Source organism: Eschrichtius robustus, chromosome 6, assembly GCF_028021215.1.
Source record: "Eschrichtius robustus isolate mEscRob2 chromosome 6, mEscRob2.pri, whole genome shotgun sequence".
Classification (NCBI taxonomy): Eukaryota; Metazoa; Chordata; class Mammalia; order Artiodactyla; family Eschrichtiidae; genus Eschrichtius; species Eschrichtius robustus.
Genome location: NC_090829.1, coordinates 143,208,343 through 143,228,038, shown reverse-complemented (window position 1 = coordinate 143,228,038; position 19,696 = coordinate 143,208,343). Strand labels below are relative to the sequence as shown.

Below are 19,696 nucleotides of genomic sequence, written 5' to 3'. Positions count from 1 at the left end.
CATCACCGCCTGAACTACCCGCCCCCTCCTACCCCCCAGCCCCCCGTCCGTGGAAAAATTGTCTTCCACGAAACCGGTCCCTGGTGCCAAAAAGGCTGGGGACTGCTGATATATATGATTTGCAAATATTTTCTCCCATTCTGTGGGGCATCTTTCCACTTTCTTGATAGTGTTCTCTGATGCACAGAAGTTTTAAATTTTGATGAAGTCCAATTTTTCTTTTTTCCTTACGTTGCTTGTGCTTTAGGTGTCCTAGCTAAAGAAATCACTGCCTAATCCAAGGTCACACAGTTTTAAACCTATGTTTTCTTCTAAGAGTTTTACAGTTTCAGTTCACACACTTTGGTTTTTGATCCATTTTGAGTTTATTTTTGGATAGGGGGTGAGTTAGGGGTCCAAATTAATTCTCTTACATTTGGGTGTCCAGTGATACGTAACTGATAATCTGTTGGGAGGAGTTTAGCATTTTAAAAAATGAGCTGTTTTTCTCACAGGCTGACTGCCATAAGCACTTATGCCATAAAAACATGGCTGGGCAATGCCGTGAGGGGGTTTCTGGAAGCCAAGGACTGTTGTCTTCCTTGAGAGGGACAGAGCGGGGCCCTCCCTCCACATGAGCACACAGCAGGCGTGCAACCCTCTGTGCGTGGACTTAGTTCCTGTAAGCAGCACGGAGACTGTGGACACATGACAAGTTACGGCCCCAGGAATGAGCTTCCTGGACATTTCTCCAACAAGGCTCAGTGTTATTTACCCAGTCCCACCCTGCATGCCCTCTGCCAAGGAACAAAGGTGTAGCCTTTGAATTCTGCAAAAACTCGCATGATTTCTCTTCCCATGTTCATTACTCGAAGCCAAGGAGGACTGTCAATTTGAACAGCCCTGGTCAGCTGAAATAAATTATGGAACCAGCCCCACTCCACCTACTCCCCTGCCACCAAATTGTTGGAATCAAAGCAAAGTTACTTGAAATTTCCCGCAGCTGCTGTAGCTTTATCATTTGTCAATATACGATTTACTTTAGGCTTCTTAAAGGAGTAAAAAAATAAATTTCAGATCACATTTTCTACTTTTTTCGGACTCCTGAGGATTTCACGATGCAAGGCTGGTACCTAGCAAGCCGTTGTATTTTCTTTTCATCGCTGCAACTATAAGATCCATTACGAGAGACATCAGGCTTCAAGGCCTTGGTGGGTTAACCAAGCTCAAACTGGGTTATTTCAGGGGCAGCACCATTGGTAACAAAAAGAGCATGACACACATGACATGTCGACCTGCTCACTGATGAGGGAGTGCTGATTATTCTAAGAGTCATGATTGATATGGGCCAACGAATCTGCATTTTCTCTCTAGGTGTCCTCTGAAATCAGTACTAGATGCTTGCTGGCCAGAGTTCAGGGATATGAAACAGCACGTGTGGCTTTCACGCCACTAACTCCTTACTCTGGGCGTCCTTCATCAACTGCATCACCCAGCCCCCCGGCCCTGGACTCAACTTGACTTGCAGGGTTTACCATGGTGCCTTGGACTCACCTTTTTGGAAATTCTTTTCAACCACAATACTCCATTTGTAGAACTCGGTTCGCATTTTGTTAAACAGCCGAGAGTCATACTCTCCCACGAATTCCTCCCCTTCTATTTTATTAGTGATCTCTTTATTAAAGGCATCAATTTTCTGCCAAGAAGAAAAACACAAGTATCAGCGGAGATATTCCAAATACAAGCAAAGTAGTTTGGCGGTCGCATGCATGCAGAGGGTGGGCGAGCCCTTCTCTGCTGCCTTACGGGCCCGGGTGGGAGGACAGGAGAGAAGAGGCTTTGGCAGCAGACAACCCCAAACTCCCCTCACTGCCCAGGGGTCTCGGGTGAGGGCGCTTGAGGAAGAGGCGATGCTGTGAATGGGATGGTCTGCCACTCCCTGCCCACCATCCCCCAACCCCAGCCCCTTTCTGGTGCTAAGTGGCCAGAATGAGTCCGGATCAGCTTTAGGGGAGTGAAGAGAGATGCGCACAAGGCCCACGCACGATCCCTTTGTGGACGGTGAAGTGTGACTCTCCAACTTGGCGCCCCTGGCAATACTCACATCTATCAGAAAGAACATCTTTCCACTTTCATCTTCCGGGATATCTAAGCCATACTTCTGTAGCTCCTCTGTTATTCTCTGGTGACTCTCCTTTATTTGATTTTCTAACAGGGGCAGAGATTTCTGAGGAAAATCGAAAACAGTGGAAAGACGTAAATATGAAGAGGGAACGAGTCAAGGTTGGCGTTGATGGGAAAGGAAGAGTTAGTCCAATGCTCGTAAGATGCTAATTTTTAATTAGGCCAAGTGGACAGTTTATTAGCATCCCACTCAACGTGTGGTCCTCTGACAGGCAGCATCCACACCACCTGGGAGAATCCAGGGCCACATCCAGACACCCTGAATCTGAGCCGGCACCTTCACAAGATGCACAGGAGATCCACGTGTGCTGACGTTTGTTAGCCGACATGGTTAAGCTTTGTGTTTGCAGGATTCTATTCAGAGATTGGACAGCTTTGCAAGTACTTACACAGATGTGCGTGATGAGTTCAGTGGTCAGTCTTTCGGCCAGGCACGGGACCGTGGCCCTTCCTTCCTCCAGAAGATCCCTGCAAGAGAAGGCAACGTACATGTCCATCTGGGTCTAGCCAGAAAATGCAAGTCGGCTCTCTGCTGCTGGGGAAAGCCAAGGCAAATCCAGTTACATCCCACTGGATGGAATGTCCTGCATCTGGTACCCAACAAATGTTCAGAATTGGATCGCATAGAATTGACTGAATTTCAGTAACGTTGGGTATTTCAAAAATGGTATAGAATGATCCCTGCCAGCTGATATATTGTGTCTCATGACATCTGACTATAGAAATGGTCTTTATAAAAATATACAGTCACCTCTAGATACATTTTCATAACATGCACATACCCTTCTATATACGTAATGCATATCAGTATCGAGCTTCATGAAAATATACTGACACAGGTGTATGGATGAACCCTGAACTGGGGGACCCACCCTTCCCCAAGAGGAGAACTTAAACCATGGGCTGGTTGGAGGAAGGAAGCCAAGCCCTTCTCTCACTCTTTCCAAATATGTGTTTGCAGGGTGAGTTATTACATGATTTTCTATATATTAAGGGACTTTTTAGGATGAAGGGCAGCCAGGAAGCATGAGTTCACACACCTCTTTGCAAGAGTACACTCATACCTAAGTTTCAGTTTCCACACCTGTCAATTTTTTTAATTGTGGTAAAATATACATAACATAGAATTCACCATTTCAGTCATTTGTAAGCGCACATTCAGTGGTATTAAGTACAATTACGTTGCTTTGCGTCCATCACCACCATCCACCTCCAGAACTATCCCATCTTCCCCAAATGAAACTCTGTCCACATTAAACATCTCCCCCTCCCCCTCCCCCAGGCCCTGTCTCTATGAATTTGACTCTTCTAGGAGCCTCGTATAAGTGGAATCATACAGTGTTTGCCTTTTTGTGACTGGCTTATTTCACTGAGCATGATGTCCTCAAGGTTCATCCATGTCACAACATGTGCTAGAATTTCCTTCCTTTCTAAAGCTGAATGCTATTCCACTGTATGGACGGACCACATTTTGTTTATCCCATTCATCTATCCATGAACACTCAGGTTGCTTCCATGTTTTAGCTATTGTGAATAATGCTGCTCTGAACACAGGTGTACAAGTATCTCTTCTGAATTATATGTCTCTGCAGGCTTCTGGGAGCATCAAATGTGATAATGTTTACGAAGGACATGGGTCTCCACCTACATACACACGTGTGCACAGAAGGGATGTCAGTGACTGTGTCACTTTTTTTCTCCACATCTTATAAGCTCCTTTTTATTGGCATCTCATTGCACAGCACTCTAATGGTTGCCAACACTATGATCTCTTATTCTGGTTCATTTATATAAATCCCATGATTTTCAACATTTAGATTCCGAATTTTCACAATTAAAAACAAATCTGTAAAAACAAATATTGTATAATATTGTTTACATGTGGAATCTAGAAAAATGGTACAGATGAACTTATTTGCAAAGCAGAAATAGAGACACAGATGTAGAGAACAAACTTATGGATACCAAGGAGGAAGCGGGGGGGGTTGGGATGAACTGGGAGATTGGGATTGACATATATACACTACTATGTATAAAATAGATAACTAATGAGGACCTACTGTATAGCACAGGGAACTCTACTCAATACTCTGTAATGACCTATATGGGAAAAGAATCTAAAAAAGAGTGGATATACGTATATGTATAACTGATTCACTTTGCTGTACACCTTTAACTAACACAACATTGTAAAGCAACTATACTCAAATAAAAATTTAAATAAAAAACAAACCTGTGCTGAACATCCTTTAGCCAACATTAGTGGATACATCTCTGATTACTTTCCTGGGTGGAATTCCTAGAAATGAAACTCAACCTCGGGGACGCACCTATGCAGACCGGTTCGCATGTGACCTCAGCACACATTCTCAGCAGCACAGGTGAAGGTCCACGCCCCTCCTTTCCCACCAACTCTACATCTTCTCATTATTTCAAATCTAACCAATTTATCAGTCTTTTCCTTTTTAAAAAATTTCATTTTTGGCATTAGGGTTAGAAAGACTTTTATCCTGGGATTATAAATTCTCTGTCTATATTTTCTTCTGGGATGCTTATGGTGCCTTTCTTGTACTTAATTTTAAACTTCAACTGATATTTATTATATTTTGGTATCCCATGTTAAGTAAGGTCACAATTTAATTTTTTCCCAAATATTAAACAATTATCTCAATGCCACCGATTGATGATCAAACTGACATAGCCCAGGGATTTGAAATGCCACATTTATCATAGACCAAATATATGTATCTGAGTCTTATTTCTGGGTTTTCTACTTTGTTTCTATCCTGTTTCACTTATGTTTATATTCCGGTTCCAGAACCATACTATTTCAGTTATTGCAAAAATCTCTGCCTTATTTTAATGTTTTAAATTTATTCTTTGCAGTACTTTGTGAATTCCTCCTTTTTTCTTCCAGGCAAATTCCACGGTCATTGTCAAGGAACAAACACACATGGATACTCTCAAAATCTGATCTCAGACAGCATCCATTTTCCCCCGTGAGGACGGAGGTCCTTAATTTTGGTTCACACTCGGAAAACACCACCCGCCTACCTGAAATGGGCGTGGTTCTCAAAGAAGTCCTGCTCCTTCTGCAGGGCCTTGGTCAGGCTCAGCTGTTGCTGGATGTCCTGCTGGCCCCGGCACTTGACGATCATGTAGCCCTTCTTCAGGTGGAAGACGAGGTTTCTCACCACGTCCACTACCTTGTCTTCGGTGCCTTTGTCCACCAGATCGGGCTTCGTCAAGATTCCTACGACCCAGAGACTTTGCTTAGAGAATGCTCACAGCTTCGCAGAGTGAAAAGTAAGGACAGCTCTCTGCCCCTGGGAAGGCGGGTCCCCTGGCCCCTGGTTTCCTCCCACCCTGCTTGGGGGCAGACAATAGGGCTTGCAGAGCGAAGGTGTGAGGCTCAGCCCCTGTGTTCTCCCCAAGCTCACATCACCCAGATCTCGGCTCTCACACCAAAGAGACAGTAGCGTGTAATGGCCCTTTTGTGTTCTTTCTGTCCAGTGGAGGAGTTCACTCTCAAACTTTCCTGTGCATCTGAACCACCTTAAGGTAGGTCTTAAAATGCAGAATCTCAGGTCCCACCCCAGAGATTCGGATTCAGGAGGTTCGGTGGGATCGAGGGACTTGCATTTCTAAAAATATTCCGATTATTTCTGGGGCAGGTGGGGTCTGGCTCACACTTGGAGGAACACTGGGCCAGCCAGGACCAGTTACATCATTTGCGGGGCCCATTACAAAACGGAAACGCAGAGCCCCTTGTTCAAACGTTGAGTATTGCAAGATGGCAGCATCAGAGGATCACTCCAGGTGTGGACCCTTCCAGGTGCGGGGCCCCGTGGGACTGTCCAGCGAAGCCAGCCCAGGACTAACCCTGAGGTTTACCGTGTCCACTGGTAGCTGCTGCCCTGGCCCAGAGATTCCCATCCCAGGCATGACAGGCAGCAGGACAAGCAAAGAATGAGCGCCTGCAGCTAAGGATGGTGAGGCAGAAGGTGGAAGGGACTGGGTCTTGACGGCGTCACTGAACAGCGGTCCCAAGGGAAGCAGCCTGTGCCCAGAGTTCTGGTTAGGCGTGAAAATAAATCGCCATTTGTTTCAGCCACTGTACTCAGGTTCTCTGCTGTTTACAGCCGAACGCATTATTTAAAACATAAAATTTAGGGCTTCCCTGGTGGCGCAGTGGTTGAGAATCTATCTGCCTGCCAATGCAGGTGACACGGGTTCGAGCCCTGGTCTGGGAAGATCCCACATGCCGCGGAGCAACTGGGCCCGTGAGCCACAACTACTGAGCGTGCGCGTCTGGAGCCTGTGCTCTGCAACAAGAGAGGCCGCAATAGTGAGAGGCCCGCGCACCACGATGAAGAGTGGCCCCCGCTCGCCGCAACTAGAGAAAGCCCTCGCACAGAAACGAAGACCCAACACAGCCAAAAATAATAAATAAATAAATTAATTTTTAAAAAAACATAAAATTTACCATTTTAACCATTTTTAGGTGCACAGTTCAGGGGCATAAAGCACTTCCACATTGTTGGGCAACCGTGATCACTAACCATCTCCACAACCTTTTACTCTTCCCAAGCTGAGACTCTGTCACCACTGAACACCCACTCTTCTTTCTCCCTTTCCCCCCGTTTGACTTCCTGTCTCTATGAACTTGACCACTGTAGATCCCTCATATAAGTGGGATCACACAGTATTTGTCCTTTTGCCCTGGCTTATGTCATTAAGCATAATGTCTTCAAGATCCATCCACATTGTGGCAGGTGTCAGAATATCCTTCCTTTTTAAGGTTGAATACTATTCCATTGTATACATCACATTTTGCGTATCCATTCATCTGTCTGGGACACATGGGTTGTTCTACCTCAAATGCATTGTCAACTGACATAACTGCTTTCTGATTTTGCCCCACCTCCTGAACCCACCATGCCTCTTATAAGCAGGTAGACAAGGATTACAAGCCAACACATGGCCAACAAGAGTCAAATGTGGCCCATTTCATCTGGCCTCAATGTGTTCTCAAAAGATTCTCATCTTGCGTGTGTGCCAGGAAGCACCCACTGGATTCAAGGGATGCTTTTCCACTATCAAGCCACATACTATTTTTAGATTCTTCCGTCTTCTTACCTATGGTCCTGTCTCCTTGGGGGTCCACCTCCTGAGCCATGCGCAGGGCCTCCGTGGTGGCGATGTCCACATTAGCGGGGACCACCACCAAGTTGATGGTCTCCTGCTTAAGGATGTACTTCCTGATGAGAGACTTGATCTGTAAGAAAATGAGAGAGTATGAGAGATGACACAGGTCCTGACCTTGTACTTGCTTCAGACCCTCCAAGTCCCAGAGGTATTTCTCCAAAGAAGCAACTATGGAGAAATGAGCCCACAACACAAGCCTGGTGGCACTTCCCAAGTCAGAGGAACTAAGTTCTCTGTGGCTGAAACAGGGAAAACTGTGAGGTCTTAACTCTTTAACTATCTCCTAAGACCTCAAATCTGACAGTCACAATGAAAAACAAGATGCCAAAAGAATTGCTTGACTATTCCCTAAATCTTGAATCCATAGGGTGAGATTCACTGATATAGGAATATCATTAGACTTGCTGCTAATGCTCTCTTATGCCTCCCACATAAAACCCCTTTCTAACACGTGCTCGTTTAGATATGGCACAAAATGTAACTACGACCAAAAGGAGTCCCCACATAAAACACAAATAAAATGCATTTCCAGCTTTGCCTGTTTGCCTTTTTCCACAGAAGCTGCCACCCAACTTGGCGGAGTAGATTTCGACCATCACACTCTCCAAATTCCCCACCTCCTAATACCCACTCTTCAAGCTCAGTCCTGGACTCACTGATGCTCTAATGCAGCCCCACCCCCGCAAGGCCCGGGCCAGGATGGAACCTGACGTTTCACCTGATATTCAATGTCGGCTGGTTGATTGCCCACAGCGATCCTGGTGATGCCGGGAAGATCTATCAGGGTCAGATCCGGGACATGAGGGGAGCTGACTTCCAGACTAATCAGCTCATGACTGATTCCCGTGCCTTCCCCAGCAATGGCAACCTGGGCTAGAGAAGAGGAAGGAAAAAAACAGAGTAGAGCTTAGGATGGAATATCACATTACAGCCAATCCTCTGAAAGCAACTTCCACCCACTGTGATTCATGGATGAGGCATACAGTGAGTCTCCTACATACGAACGAGTTCCATTCTGAGAGTGCATTCGTTAAGTCCAAGCGTTAAGTTTCTCCTTTCAGATGTCTCACATCGATGATGTAATCTCTGTGGTCTGCATTTACTGAGCCCTGCCATAAATTAGCCTAAACCAGGGTTATGCAAGGACACGCACCCCACTTTTGGAGAAAAAGGACCCCCATTTCTGAATAGGGTTCAGTGATGCCCCAGTCAGCATACTGGAATGCCTTTTTACCAGGTTAATAGGTGAAGGGGTTCCCTGGTCCCATACCCAGATACCTCTTCCATCAGATCTGTGGGATGGGGAAGCCCTTGAATAAGGGACCAATACTCCATATTTGGAGACAACCTTCAAAATTCACATTATGCTCAGATACGTACTTACATACTAAACAATAAATTACTGAGGTCAGATTCTGTCCAAAGCACTGGTCTTAATGAGAGTAAAAGAAGAGAAAATACAAGAAAGCTGGGGGCCGGATGTAGGGAAGGGAGGGTTCCCGAGGGACCAGGACAGGCCCAGAAAGGGGAGAGTGGGAATGGTGTCAGGCAGACCCCACCCACTTCACCCGGTTGACCAGACAGCCAAATAGGCAATGACAAACAAACATGGGACACTTACCTTCACTGATTTCCTTTTCCACCTGCGAAGCATCTGAAATCTCAGTCTCTTTGTCCCGGAAACTGACTTTGCCTTTCCACTCGTCTTCATTCACAAGTTTTTTCAGTTTCAGCACCAGAGGACATCTTGTAACAATACCTAGGAGGTCATTATCCATCAGTTCTATACTCTGCTCTTAACAGTCCTATATGGTGGTCTTAGACCAGTGGTTCTCAAATTTTTAAATAATCATCTGGGGAGACTGTTAAAACTGTAGACTTTCTGGTCTCACCCTCTGACACTCTGACACATTCTATCTGGGGTGACTCACGAATGTGCACCTTGAATGTATGTCTCAGGTGGTGTCTGGCTTGAAAGCCACTTCTTTAGACCCCCTTCTTCACTCCAGTGTTTTCCATCAGCCCAGGTGGCAAACTGCAGTGGGGAGCCCCAAACTTCTGCAAATGTCCTCTGCCATCCCCCAGTGCACACACCCCACTCCTATCAGGAAGGGGGACTGCCCCCACCAGGCCACCTCACCACAGTCTCCTGACTGTAAACTTCTTCCAAATCCCACCCGCCTTCACATCTGACCTGTATTTCAAGACCCAGCTCAGGTCTGCCTTCTTCCCTGGAGCCCTCACTGATCCTTGGCCTGGCAGCTCAAAGAGCACCACTAAGCAGAGCACCAATCTTCACCTCCCAGATGGAGGGTCACCTCTTAGGAAGGGGCTCAGGAAGGACACCCACGTGCACAGTGTTCAGGGCTGAGGACCCACATGCACTTACTCAGACCTTCCGCAAGTGTAGGTTATGTACAATCCACACTAAACACGTGATGAGAGGATGTTATGAATTGGGTCTCCTCCCCCCGCCACCATGTCAAACTCATATGTTGAAGCCCTAATGCCCAATGTGACTATACTTGGAGATAGGGTATATCTTTAAAGAGGTAATTAACATTAAATGAGGTCATAAGAGTGGGGCCCTAAACAACACGTCTGGCATCCTTCTAAAAAGAGGAAGAGATCCTAGACATGGGTGCACATAGAGAAAAGGCCACGTGAGGACGCAAGGAGAAGAGGGTCATGTGTAAGCCAAGGACACAGGCCTCAGGAGAAACCAACCCTGCTGACACCTTGATCTCGGGCTTCCAGACTCTAGAACTGTGAGAAGTAAATTTCTATTGTTTAAGCTCCTAGTCTGAGGTCCTCTGTTACTGCAGCCTGAGCTGATTAACATAGAGGGCAAGTGCTTATGCAGCTGTCCAGGGCCTGTGGGAGCTGCCCTCCCGGGGGCCTTCCCAGAGACCTCCCCTTAAACCACTGGTCCCCGGGATGCCTTGTGGCTTGCAGGAGGCTGGCCCGGCAGAGCTTACCGCTGCCTCTGGGAAGGGCGACCCCCGACAGAGCCTCCAGCACGGAGCTCTTGCCCGAGCTCTGGTCCCCAATGACAGCGATGGCGGGCAGGGCCAGGTCCTGCTCCACGCCCAGGGCCCGCAGGGAGTCAATGAGGTCTATGCAGGGCCGCACCTTCTCCTCGTACTGGCTGTACAGGTTGTTCTCGGACCCCTGGAAGAGGTAGAGTGGGAGACCTCTATCATAGCCTGCGGGTCACATGCCATCAAAGATGGACAACTTCAATCGACCTAATATATACAGGTGATCAGAGTTCTCAAAAGAGAGTGGGGGCAAAACAGAAATAAATACTTGAAGAAATAATAGCTAAATTTTTCCCAAGCTTGGTGAAAACTATTAGCCTGAAGATCCAAAAAGCTCAATGAATCCTGAGCAAAGGAAACATAAAGTAAACTACATCAAGGCACATTATAGTCAAATTGCTCAAAACCAGTGATAATGACAAAATGTTTAAAGCAGCCGGAAAATAACATGTTATAAGTACAGAAGAACAAAGATGAGATTTACAGCAGATTTCTCACTAGAAGCTATACAAGTGAGTAGACAGTGGAGCAACCTTTTTAAAGTACTGAGAAAAACCATCAACCTAGAATTCTCTACCCAGCAAAAATATCTTTTAAAATAATGAAAGTGAATAAGGACCTTTTCGGATGTACAAAAGTGAATGAATTCATCACCAGCAGACCTGTACTACAGGAAATGTTTAGGATGTCCTTCAAGCCAAAGGAAAATGATATTGAATGGACCTCTTAATCTATACCAAGGAATTTATACCAGAAATGGTGACCACTATGCTTTTTTATTACTTAATTATCTTTAAAAGACATTTGACTATTTGAACAAAAATAACAATGTATTGTGGGGTTTAAAATATTGATAACATTAAAAATCATGATAAAAATAGCATGAAGGCTGGGAGGGAAGAAATGGACACATACTATCATAAGGTTCTTATACATGAAGTAGTATATTAGCACTTGAAGGTAAACTTGATAAGTTAAGGACATATAATATATTCCCTAAAACAGTTTTATTTAATAAAACGGAATCATAAGAAAACTTGATTAATTCAAAAGAAGGCAGGAAAAGAGGAAAGAGGAGATGAAGAACAAGGCAAATAGAAGACAAATAGCAAAATGATCTTTCCAAGCCCAATTACATTTAACAATCACAGAAAATCTAAATAGTCTAAATACTCCTAAAATAGTCAAATGACTTTGAAAAAGAAGAACAGAGTTGGAGGGCTAACATTCCCTGATTTCCATAATTACTATAAAGCTGTAGTAACCAAAACAATGTGATACTGATGCAAAAATGGAGAAAGAGAATGGAACAGAATACATAATCTAGAAATAAACCAATACATTTGTGGACAACTGTTTTTTGACCAAAGTACAAGGGCAATGCAGTGGAAAAAAGGTAGCCTTTTCAACAAATGATACTGGGATAACTAAACATCTACATGCAAAAAAATGACCTTGAATCTATGTTTTACACCATGTACAAAAATTAACTCACAATGGAGCACAGACCCAAATGCAAACTCTAAAACTATAGAACTTCTAGAAGAAAACACAGGAGAAAATCTTTGTGACTATGGATTAGGCAAGGATTTCTTAGATATGGCCCCAGAAGTACAATCCATAAAAGAAGCAACACATAAATTGGACTTCGTCAAAATTTAAAACATCTAATCTTTAAAAGAGACTGTTAAGAGAATGAAAAGACAAGGCACGACGTTTGCAAAGCTTATATCTGACAAAGGACTTGTACCCAGAATATATAAATAAAGAACGCTCCAACCTCAACAACAAGAAAACCAACAACCCCAGTGGAGAAGAAAATAAGAAAAAAACATTTTACCTTTTACCTTTTTCTAATTCCTATTTTTGTGTATGCTTTATAATATAATTAAATTTTACTGGAATAGTTGTTTTATAGCATCATGAGAAGGTGTTCTTATTTTGGACCAGATGAGCCTTTGTGGTCGGGCTGTCCTGTGCATTGTAGGAGGTGTAGCAGCACCCCTGGCCTCTATTCACCAGTCACTTTGAGTTGTGACAACCAAAATGTCTTCAGACATTGCCAGGTGTTCCAAAGGGTAAAACTGCCCCCAGATGAGAACCACTGCCTTACAGAATGCCTGAGCGCAACATTTCATACGTGGGAAGTGTTGACAAAATTCAGCAGAGAAGGGGGTACACATACTGACAGGGATGCCCTTGGCCAAACTTTAACGGGGCTCCTTTGAGCCCCCTTCTCCTCTAGGCCTCTCCTTCACCTACTGAGTCCAGACCTGGCAAAGAATCGGGCTAAGCCAGTTCATCCAGAAGCTCCTCAGCTTTGACAGCCAGTCAGTTCCTTCCTCACCTCCCTTGATCCTAACCTAATTCCTCTAGGTAATTCTTCCTCCTGTCCTCCACCCTGCCCGCGGGCTATAAATCCCCACTTGTCCTTGTATCCACATTGAGCGCAATCTCTCTCCCCTGTTGCAATAGTCTTGAATAAGATCCTCCTTGCCATTTTTAAACAAGTGTCCTGAGCAATTTTTCTCTATAACAACACTTCAGAAAGGTTTGGAGCACGATTCCCCACAGAAGGACTCGTGGTGCCTGTGCACCCACCTGGCTGTACCTTTACACTCATCAGTGGCCTCAGTCTTAGCCCTCCTTATGGGTTCTTTTTGTTTTCGTTTCTTTATACCACCCATTCATGAGAGTTTATAAAACATGAATACTAATCAGTCAAAATGCATGTACCAACCACCTGGGTTAAGAAAACACATATCCCCTGTACTTAAGACACTCCATCTACCCCTCCCCAGGCACATTCCTCCGAAAACCACTTCACTCCCAGAAGGTCCTTCTGTTCTCAGGTTTGTGATAACAATGTCCTTACCTCTTCATTACAGTTTTACCACCCGTGCATCTTTCCCTAAACAATACATGGCTTATGGTTGCCTGTTGTGGATCTTTACATAAATGGGATCATATAGTATATTTCTTCTGTGACTTGATTCTAGGGTTCACCATTGTTTATTTATTTTTAATTTTGTTTTTTTTTTTTTTTTTTTTTTGGCCACGCCATTCGGCTTGCAGGGTCTCAGTTCCACAACCAGGGTTGAACCCAGGCCACGGCAGTGAAAGTGCCAAGCCCTAACCACTGGACCACCAGGGGACTCCCGCACCATTGTTTTTTAGACTCAGCCGTCTTGATACCTGGAACTCTAGCTCATTCCTTTTCACTGCTGTATGGAACTCTACTGCATGAGCATACCACGATCTATGTATGCATTCCACTACTCATGGGCACTTGTGTTGTTTCTGGTTTTGCTTAGAAAGAATGCTATATGAACGTGGAAAAATGCTTCTCAAACTTCAGCACAAAGAAGAATCACTTGGAGGGTCTGTTAAAACACAGATGGTAGGCCCTGTCCCTGAAATTTCTAGTTCACTAGGTCTGGGGGAAGGATATGTGAAGGTGATCACTTGCATGTCAAACTTCCCTGGGGATGTTGATGCTGGTTCTCTGGGGACCACACTCTAAGAACCAAGGTCTACACCCAGAAGTGGAATTGCTGGGTCATAAGACACCCCCTGTTCAACCTGGCCGAAAAAGGCTAAGCTACACCCAAACCTATGGGTGTGAGCACTGTGAGTTCCTCCTGCCCTCTACCCTGCCAGTTACAGCCAGGAGAGAGACCACAGTTATATTAGGGTGGTGGAAAGGTGGGTGGACCTTCTTATTTTTCTATGTCCTTCAATGTAGTTTGTAATATTGTTTAAAACATTGTTAAACATTGATTATGGAAATGGAGCCAACTGGAAAGAGGCTGAAGAGCCATTGTTTTAAAACATGTGACAGCAAGAAACAGAGCTCTTCCTAAGTGCCCAGCCTCTACCTCTTCTCAACAGCCCCACAAAGTAAATACTATTATCATTCCGACTTTACAGATGGAAAATCGGGCTTCTAAAGGGAAGAATACCACCCAAGATCATACAGCTGCGAGTGTCAGCACTGGAATCAAATTCAGGTTGAACTGATTCCAGAAGCCAAGTTTGGTTCCCACCAAAAATATTGTCTCGATTCTGGGAGAAAAGACACCACATGGCTTCACTGTGAGGTGGTGTCACAGCGACACCTCAGAGGTTTGAACTCGAGACCGAACCATGATGTGTGCCCGTGATAACACAGGGCTCCTCGGGCCCAGTGCCTGGGGTCAATTCCTACACTAGCCGATCAGCACCTTGCCTGGTTTTCCAGACCAAAATTGCACCCCAACCGGCATCAGCTAAGGCAAAACACTGTCTGCATTTGGCTGCAAGAAGGGCCCAAACAGAATGAGTAGAGTCTTTGTATCCACATCCTGCCCTCAGAGAGATGTGGAAGCGGGCATCTCTGGGCAGCAATGGCATCGCTGTATCAGTGGGCAGCCCGCAAGTGGACACAGCTCACGTCCACACGGATAGTGGTTTTCAGGCATCAACTTACTGTTTCCTTTTTCCCCACCAGATCATCATTTCCACTTAGTAACAGATGACTGGATGCAGGAGGTGAATCGGATTCTTTGATTTCCAAGTCAGAATGAACCATCTTCTTCCTTTATCAGGTCAGCTTAAAACCAAGTAGATCAGGATTAACACAATTCAGAAGCTAGGTACATTCAATCATGGAACCAAACCCACCATGAGACACACTGGGACACAGTGGGAGCTCAGAAAGAAATGACAGGACAACTCCAAGGAACCAAGTGTCAAATGACGACAAATGCTCCAAACCAGCTCAGTGGTCTTCAAGGATATGCTTCCGGATCTCCAAAGATTTTTTTAAACTCTGTATTTCCCATCATGATTGTAGGTTGAACATCAAAAATTTTTTTCACCACAAATTTAAATAGTGGCAAAGGATGAAATTTATGATGTATTTTTAAGTTTACATTTAAAAGTAAAATTATTATAAAATTCTTTCCAGTATAGATGAGGGATTCTAAATATTATGATAATTTAACACCAAACCTATGTTTTATAAAATATGAACTCCAAGTCTTTTACTCTGTTCCTTTTGATCCTTGACTTCAGATTTTTGTTCCATATCCCCCACCTAAGTGGATCTTAAAGTCATTCATTTTATTTTTGAAAGCATTTAATTGGCCACCTTATCATACTTGTCTGCACCCAGAAAATACATATGCATATATTTGAAATTCATTAAAATTTTTTTCTGGGACCATAATTCTCTAAATATTAAAATTTACACATCTAATAATCTTAGATAAAAGTAAATGAAAATATTTCTCCTATGACTTGAAATGAATGTTATAAAAAATATAAAGCACTGACTCACCTCCAATATACCTTCCTTTTACTTGACAATGTAACGTTGACTAGTCGGCAGAAATTCAGAGCTGTTCTCCGACACCTCCTTGAAATCAGGCAAAACACACAAATTAGACCAAAACCCAGGCGAATAAATAACAGCACTCACCAAGTTTCTTCCCCATTGTTGAGAATGGTGCAGATGAAGGGGGGATGTGCTTTGAAAGAGATTCACAGTTCCCTGAGTCCTTTTTGTAAACTTTAAATATTTAAACTCTAAGGTAGATGGATAAGGCACAGAGCCTTGCTGTCAATGTCGGCCTGAATCAACACTTTTGTGTGTGTGCGTGTGTGTGTGTGTGTGTGTGATGCTCTTCTTGCTTCTTCTCAAGGGACCCTACCCCAAGGCCTATATGATTTTGGGTCCATACTGGTGCAGTTGAAAGGGCAAGGTTGCTGAAAAAAAAAGTGTATTGGGGGGAGAGGGATGCATTCTGTTCTTTGTATAGTGAGAGAAGAGCGATTCTGAAAGGTGATCAATTTTAAAGAGTACTTATGGAATCTGACAATCTGGAAATCTATTCCCTAACCACCACCCACTCCCACGCCTTTGGAAAGACTTCGTGTGCCCAGGCGGTCCCGGGCTGGAGCTGGGGCCCCATGTTAGAGACTACAACTTCGGTTGACCTTACTGTACCCAGTCAGGTGGCATCATTAGTCCCCAGGGCTAGCACCCCATGACCATGGGTTCTTTGTGAACAAATTCCCTTCTTCTGTTTGTTTCATCAAATGACATTCCCTGAAAGCAAAATTCTTGTGACTTTTGTCTGTACATCTTAAATATTTGTATCTATCTTGGATCATCTTTGAAAATAAGTTTGGATCTCAGGAGCAAGGCCATCTCAGTAATAAAAACCAGTGTTTTACTTATTCATTACATTCAGCATCCGGCTGCACTTGTCAAACTGAGCTGAACGCATTCACCCATTCTGGCCATGCTAGAGTGAAGCCGTGTGAGCCGAAGCCCCAAACTGCTCATGAAACGTCTAACCCATACCCTGTGTTTGCAGACAAGGCTGCAGGGAGCTTCGAGGTGGGCACAGCACTTGGAATCTCTCTCCTTTCCAGCCCCCATCTCCCCAGTCCTGCACACCCACACTGGTCACTAGTGGGGTTACTGCACCAGGTTCTTCTCTCACCCCAAAGGTTGGGGAGGGTAGGCATGGGGAGAAACTGCCCAGGTGTTGTGGGTTCTTTCCATTCTGTCTGTCCACTCAGGTTCCCACTGTCCATGGGGGTGGCTGGCTGGCTGTACCACCCCCTTCCCCCTTAAGATTTCCCAGAGTGCTAGTTTGCCTATGGCTCCCAGACCCAGATGCCATTCCCCAGTGTCACTGAAGAATCCCCGCAGTGGAGGGCGGGGAGGGGATCAAAGGGTTGCCCAGGGGAGTTCTGTCCTTGTGAGAAAGCTTCCTCAGCCCAGTTTGCAGAGAGGAGCAGGGATGGGAGGGAGGAGTTGGCTCCCCTAAGCCCTAAATAAGGGCCACCTACCAAGCAAATTCAAGAAAATGCCGGGTTCAGTGTCTGCAAACTGCCCAAATAATTCAGTCCAGTTAATCCTCTCAGGACTTAGATTTGCTTTTTCTCATCAAAGTGTTTTGCCTTCCAAAAACTCACTGACATTTACATTGTTTATGATTGTAATAGGGAAGAACAAATCTGACTCCATATTAGATGTTTCTTTTACTTTTAACCTTTATATTCTATTCCTTTTGCTACAAGTTAATCACTAAAGAGATGTCGCCTATAGCTTAAAGTAAACATCATGGCCCCCAAGCCTGAATGTAAAATTAAAGTACCTTTTCAGCTCACAGGAAACACTCTGACCCAGCCCACCTGTATATGGCTGCAGGAAAGAAGAAATCAGCACACCCCCTCCTCCGGTCAGGCTGAAATCAAGAGATATTTGCAACAATTTAAGGCCTTCTTGCTTTACCTCTTCACCTCCCCGCTCTTTGTTCTACAAAAGAAACTAGCATCCAGACCCCGGGAAGAGGGTTCTCTAGGACATTGGTCTGCCGTCTTCTCGGACTCCCAGCTTTCCGAATAAAGTCCTTACTCCTTACCCCCAACACCTCATTCCCAATTTATTGGCCTCTTCCAAGGCGAGGAGAAAGAGCGCAGACTCGGTAATTCGGTTAAAAGGGAGAACATCTTGTACTTTAGACCTAATGCTCTCTATCAAATCAAGATGAGCCGAGTATCGGGAGGTGGGCGGAAGAGAAATGAAGAAGGACGGGGGTGGGGGGTCGGGGGGGGCGGCGGGCGGCGGGGCGGCGGGGGGAGGGCACGTCCACAGCGGGTAGGGAACTTCCTGGCCAGCAGCTCTCTTCTAAAGTAGAAAGATGACATGAACATTTTAGGAGCCTTCTGGGGACTTCACAGCTGAGGGGGAGCTGGGGGGAAGGGTTGACATCCCTTGACCTTACTTCCGACAAAAACTTCATTTAAAATTGGACTGAATAATTCCAAGGATCCCACACGCGCAGCTCTGCGGTCACCCGCGGTGCGGTCGGGGTGAGGAGGGCTGCGGTGCAGGTCTCAGCAGCGCCTGGGTTTTCCGTCAGCCCGCAGGGCTGTCCTACCTCCCTCCATCCTGAAGACTAAGTGTGCCGGCTCCACGCCGTCGCACCCGGCTGCACAAGCTACGGGGAAGGCAGACCCTGGGCATCTGTCCATCCGCCGGGTTAAGGGTCCTCCGCGCAGGGCACTTCTGCGCATGGCCCCTCTCTCCGGCCAGCCCTTGCTTCCTATAGGGCGGCTCCGGCACGCAAAACCTCCCAGCGACCCTCCGCTCCAACCTCCCTCTATTCAGAAGGATTGGTGGAGACCCCTGGTGCATGCGCTTCCAAAGAAACCCCCGGGCAGCTGACTTGTCTGGTTTGCACTCCTTAGCAGGAAATATAAACTGATATACGAAGCTTGGTCAGCCGTTTGGGGTGCGCTCGGAGGTCACGCAGCAGTGGATGTGAAATTTTTGCAGTGCGCCCCTCTTAACCAGCTCCCTCGGAGACCCTCTTTGCCCCCATCCCCTCCACGTGCCCACCTTCTCAGGCAGAAAAGCCGCCAGTTTGGGGGGGGGGGGGTGGAGGACTGTTTTTGATGCATCACCCAGGAGCCTCAGCAGCGTGTCGGTAGGAAAGTAGAATCAGCAGTGCTCTGAGCCCAGCCAACATCGCTATTATTATTACTATCGTCATCATCATATTCATTATCATGTCAATATCACTAATAATCATGATCGTTCTTACTACTACTAGCTTGCGCAATACCCGCACCCCGGAGCGCTCAACTCCCAGCCAGCCGCCCAAATATCCCGAGGCCTCTGGCCGGCGGAGGGTGCCCAGACCCAGGAGCGCGACACTTACCTTCCTCGTGCAGTGACTGGCGCCACGCGGCCGCCTCTCTTCGGCTTTAAGCAGCGCGAGCGCCGCCCCTCGCTCCCCCCACCCCCCCACCCCCCGCCCCCGGCCGCGGGGAAGCGAAACCCTCAAGTTCCCAGGGCTGCGGGATTAGAAACGAAACCGAATGCGTGGCTCACCAGCGCCTCCGGCGGCCCCTGCGCCCCGCGCCCCCAGCTGCAGCCTCCTCGAGGCCCCCTAGGTGTGTCCCCGCACCAGCAGCATGCCTGGGAGCTTGCCGGAAATGCAGATTCTCGGCGCCCACCCAGACCTGCTGCATCGGAAACTCTCGGGCGCAGGACCCAGCTACCTGAGCTTTATCCGGCCCTTCTGATGGTTCTGGCACGGTTTGAGAACCGCTGCTCTGACAGTCCTGAGTCATCCAAAGCTGAACGTAGCTTTGAACTTAGCCGGTCCCTTAACCTCTGGTCTTCTGAACAGATGCTTGATAACTGGGTGTCTTAAAACCCTGCCGTAGGTTCACTGGGAACATTCCAGCACCAAAACGGATTCTTAAGCTTTCTAAGCTCA

At 46.0% G+C, this 19,696-nt stretch overlaps 1 protein-coding gene across 3 annotated transcripts in view; it reads right to left on the bottom strand.

Moving 5' to 3' along the window:
• Positions 1-19,494, bottom strand: part of LOC137766590 (interferon-induced GTP-binding protein Mx1) — a 30,612-nt gene extending 11,118 nt beyond the window's left edge. The window contains exons 1-12 of one of the 3 annotated variants that reach the window (XM_068547109.1): positions 19,476-19,494; positions 17,564-17,653; positions 15,733-15,810; positions 14,881-15,003; positions 10,350-10,542; positions 8,993-9,130; positions 8,090-8,244; positions 7,303-7,441; positions 5,218-5,416; positions 2,553-2,631; positions 2,084-2,206; positions 1,534-1,675 (exon numbers count right to left, since the gene is read on the bottom strand). In XM_068547109.1, the coding sequence (XP_068403210.1) occupies positions 1,534-1,675; positions 2,084-2,206; positions 2,553-2,631; positions 5,218-5,416; positions 7,303-7,441; positions 8,090-8,244; positions 8,993-9,130; positions 10,350-10,542; positions 14,881-14,982 (1,270 nt within the window). In that variant the 5' untranslated portion in view covers positions 14,983-15,003; positions 15,733-15,810; positions 17,564-17,653; positions 19,476-19,494. Of the gene's footprint in view, positions 1-1,533; positions 1,676-2,083; positions 2,207-2,552; positions 2,632-5,217; positions 5,417-7,302; positions 7,442-8,089; positions 8,245-8,992; positions 9,131-10,349; positions 10,543-14,880; positions 15,004-15,732; positions 15,811-17,563; positions 17,654-19,132; positions 19,198-19,475 lie in introns of those variants that run through there. The other 2 variants (XM_068547108.1, XM_068547110.1) reach the window with 2 other exon arrangements.
• Between the last annotated feature and the right edge of the window lie 202 nt (positions 19,495-19,696).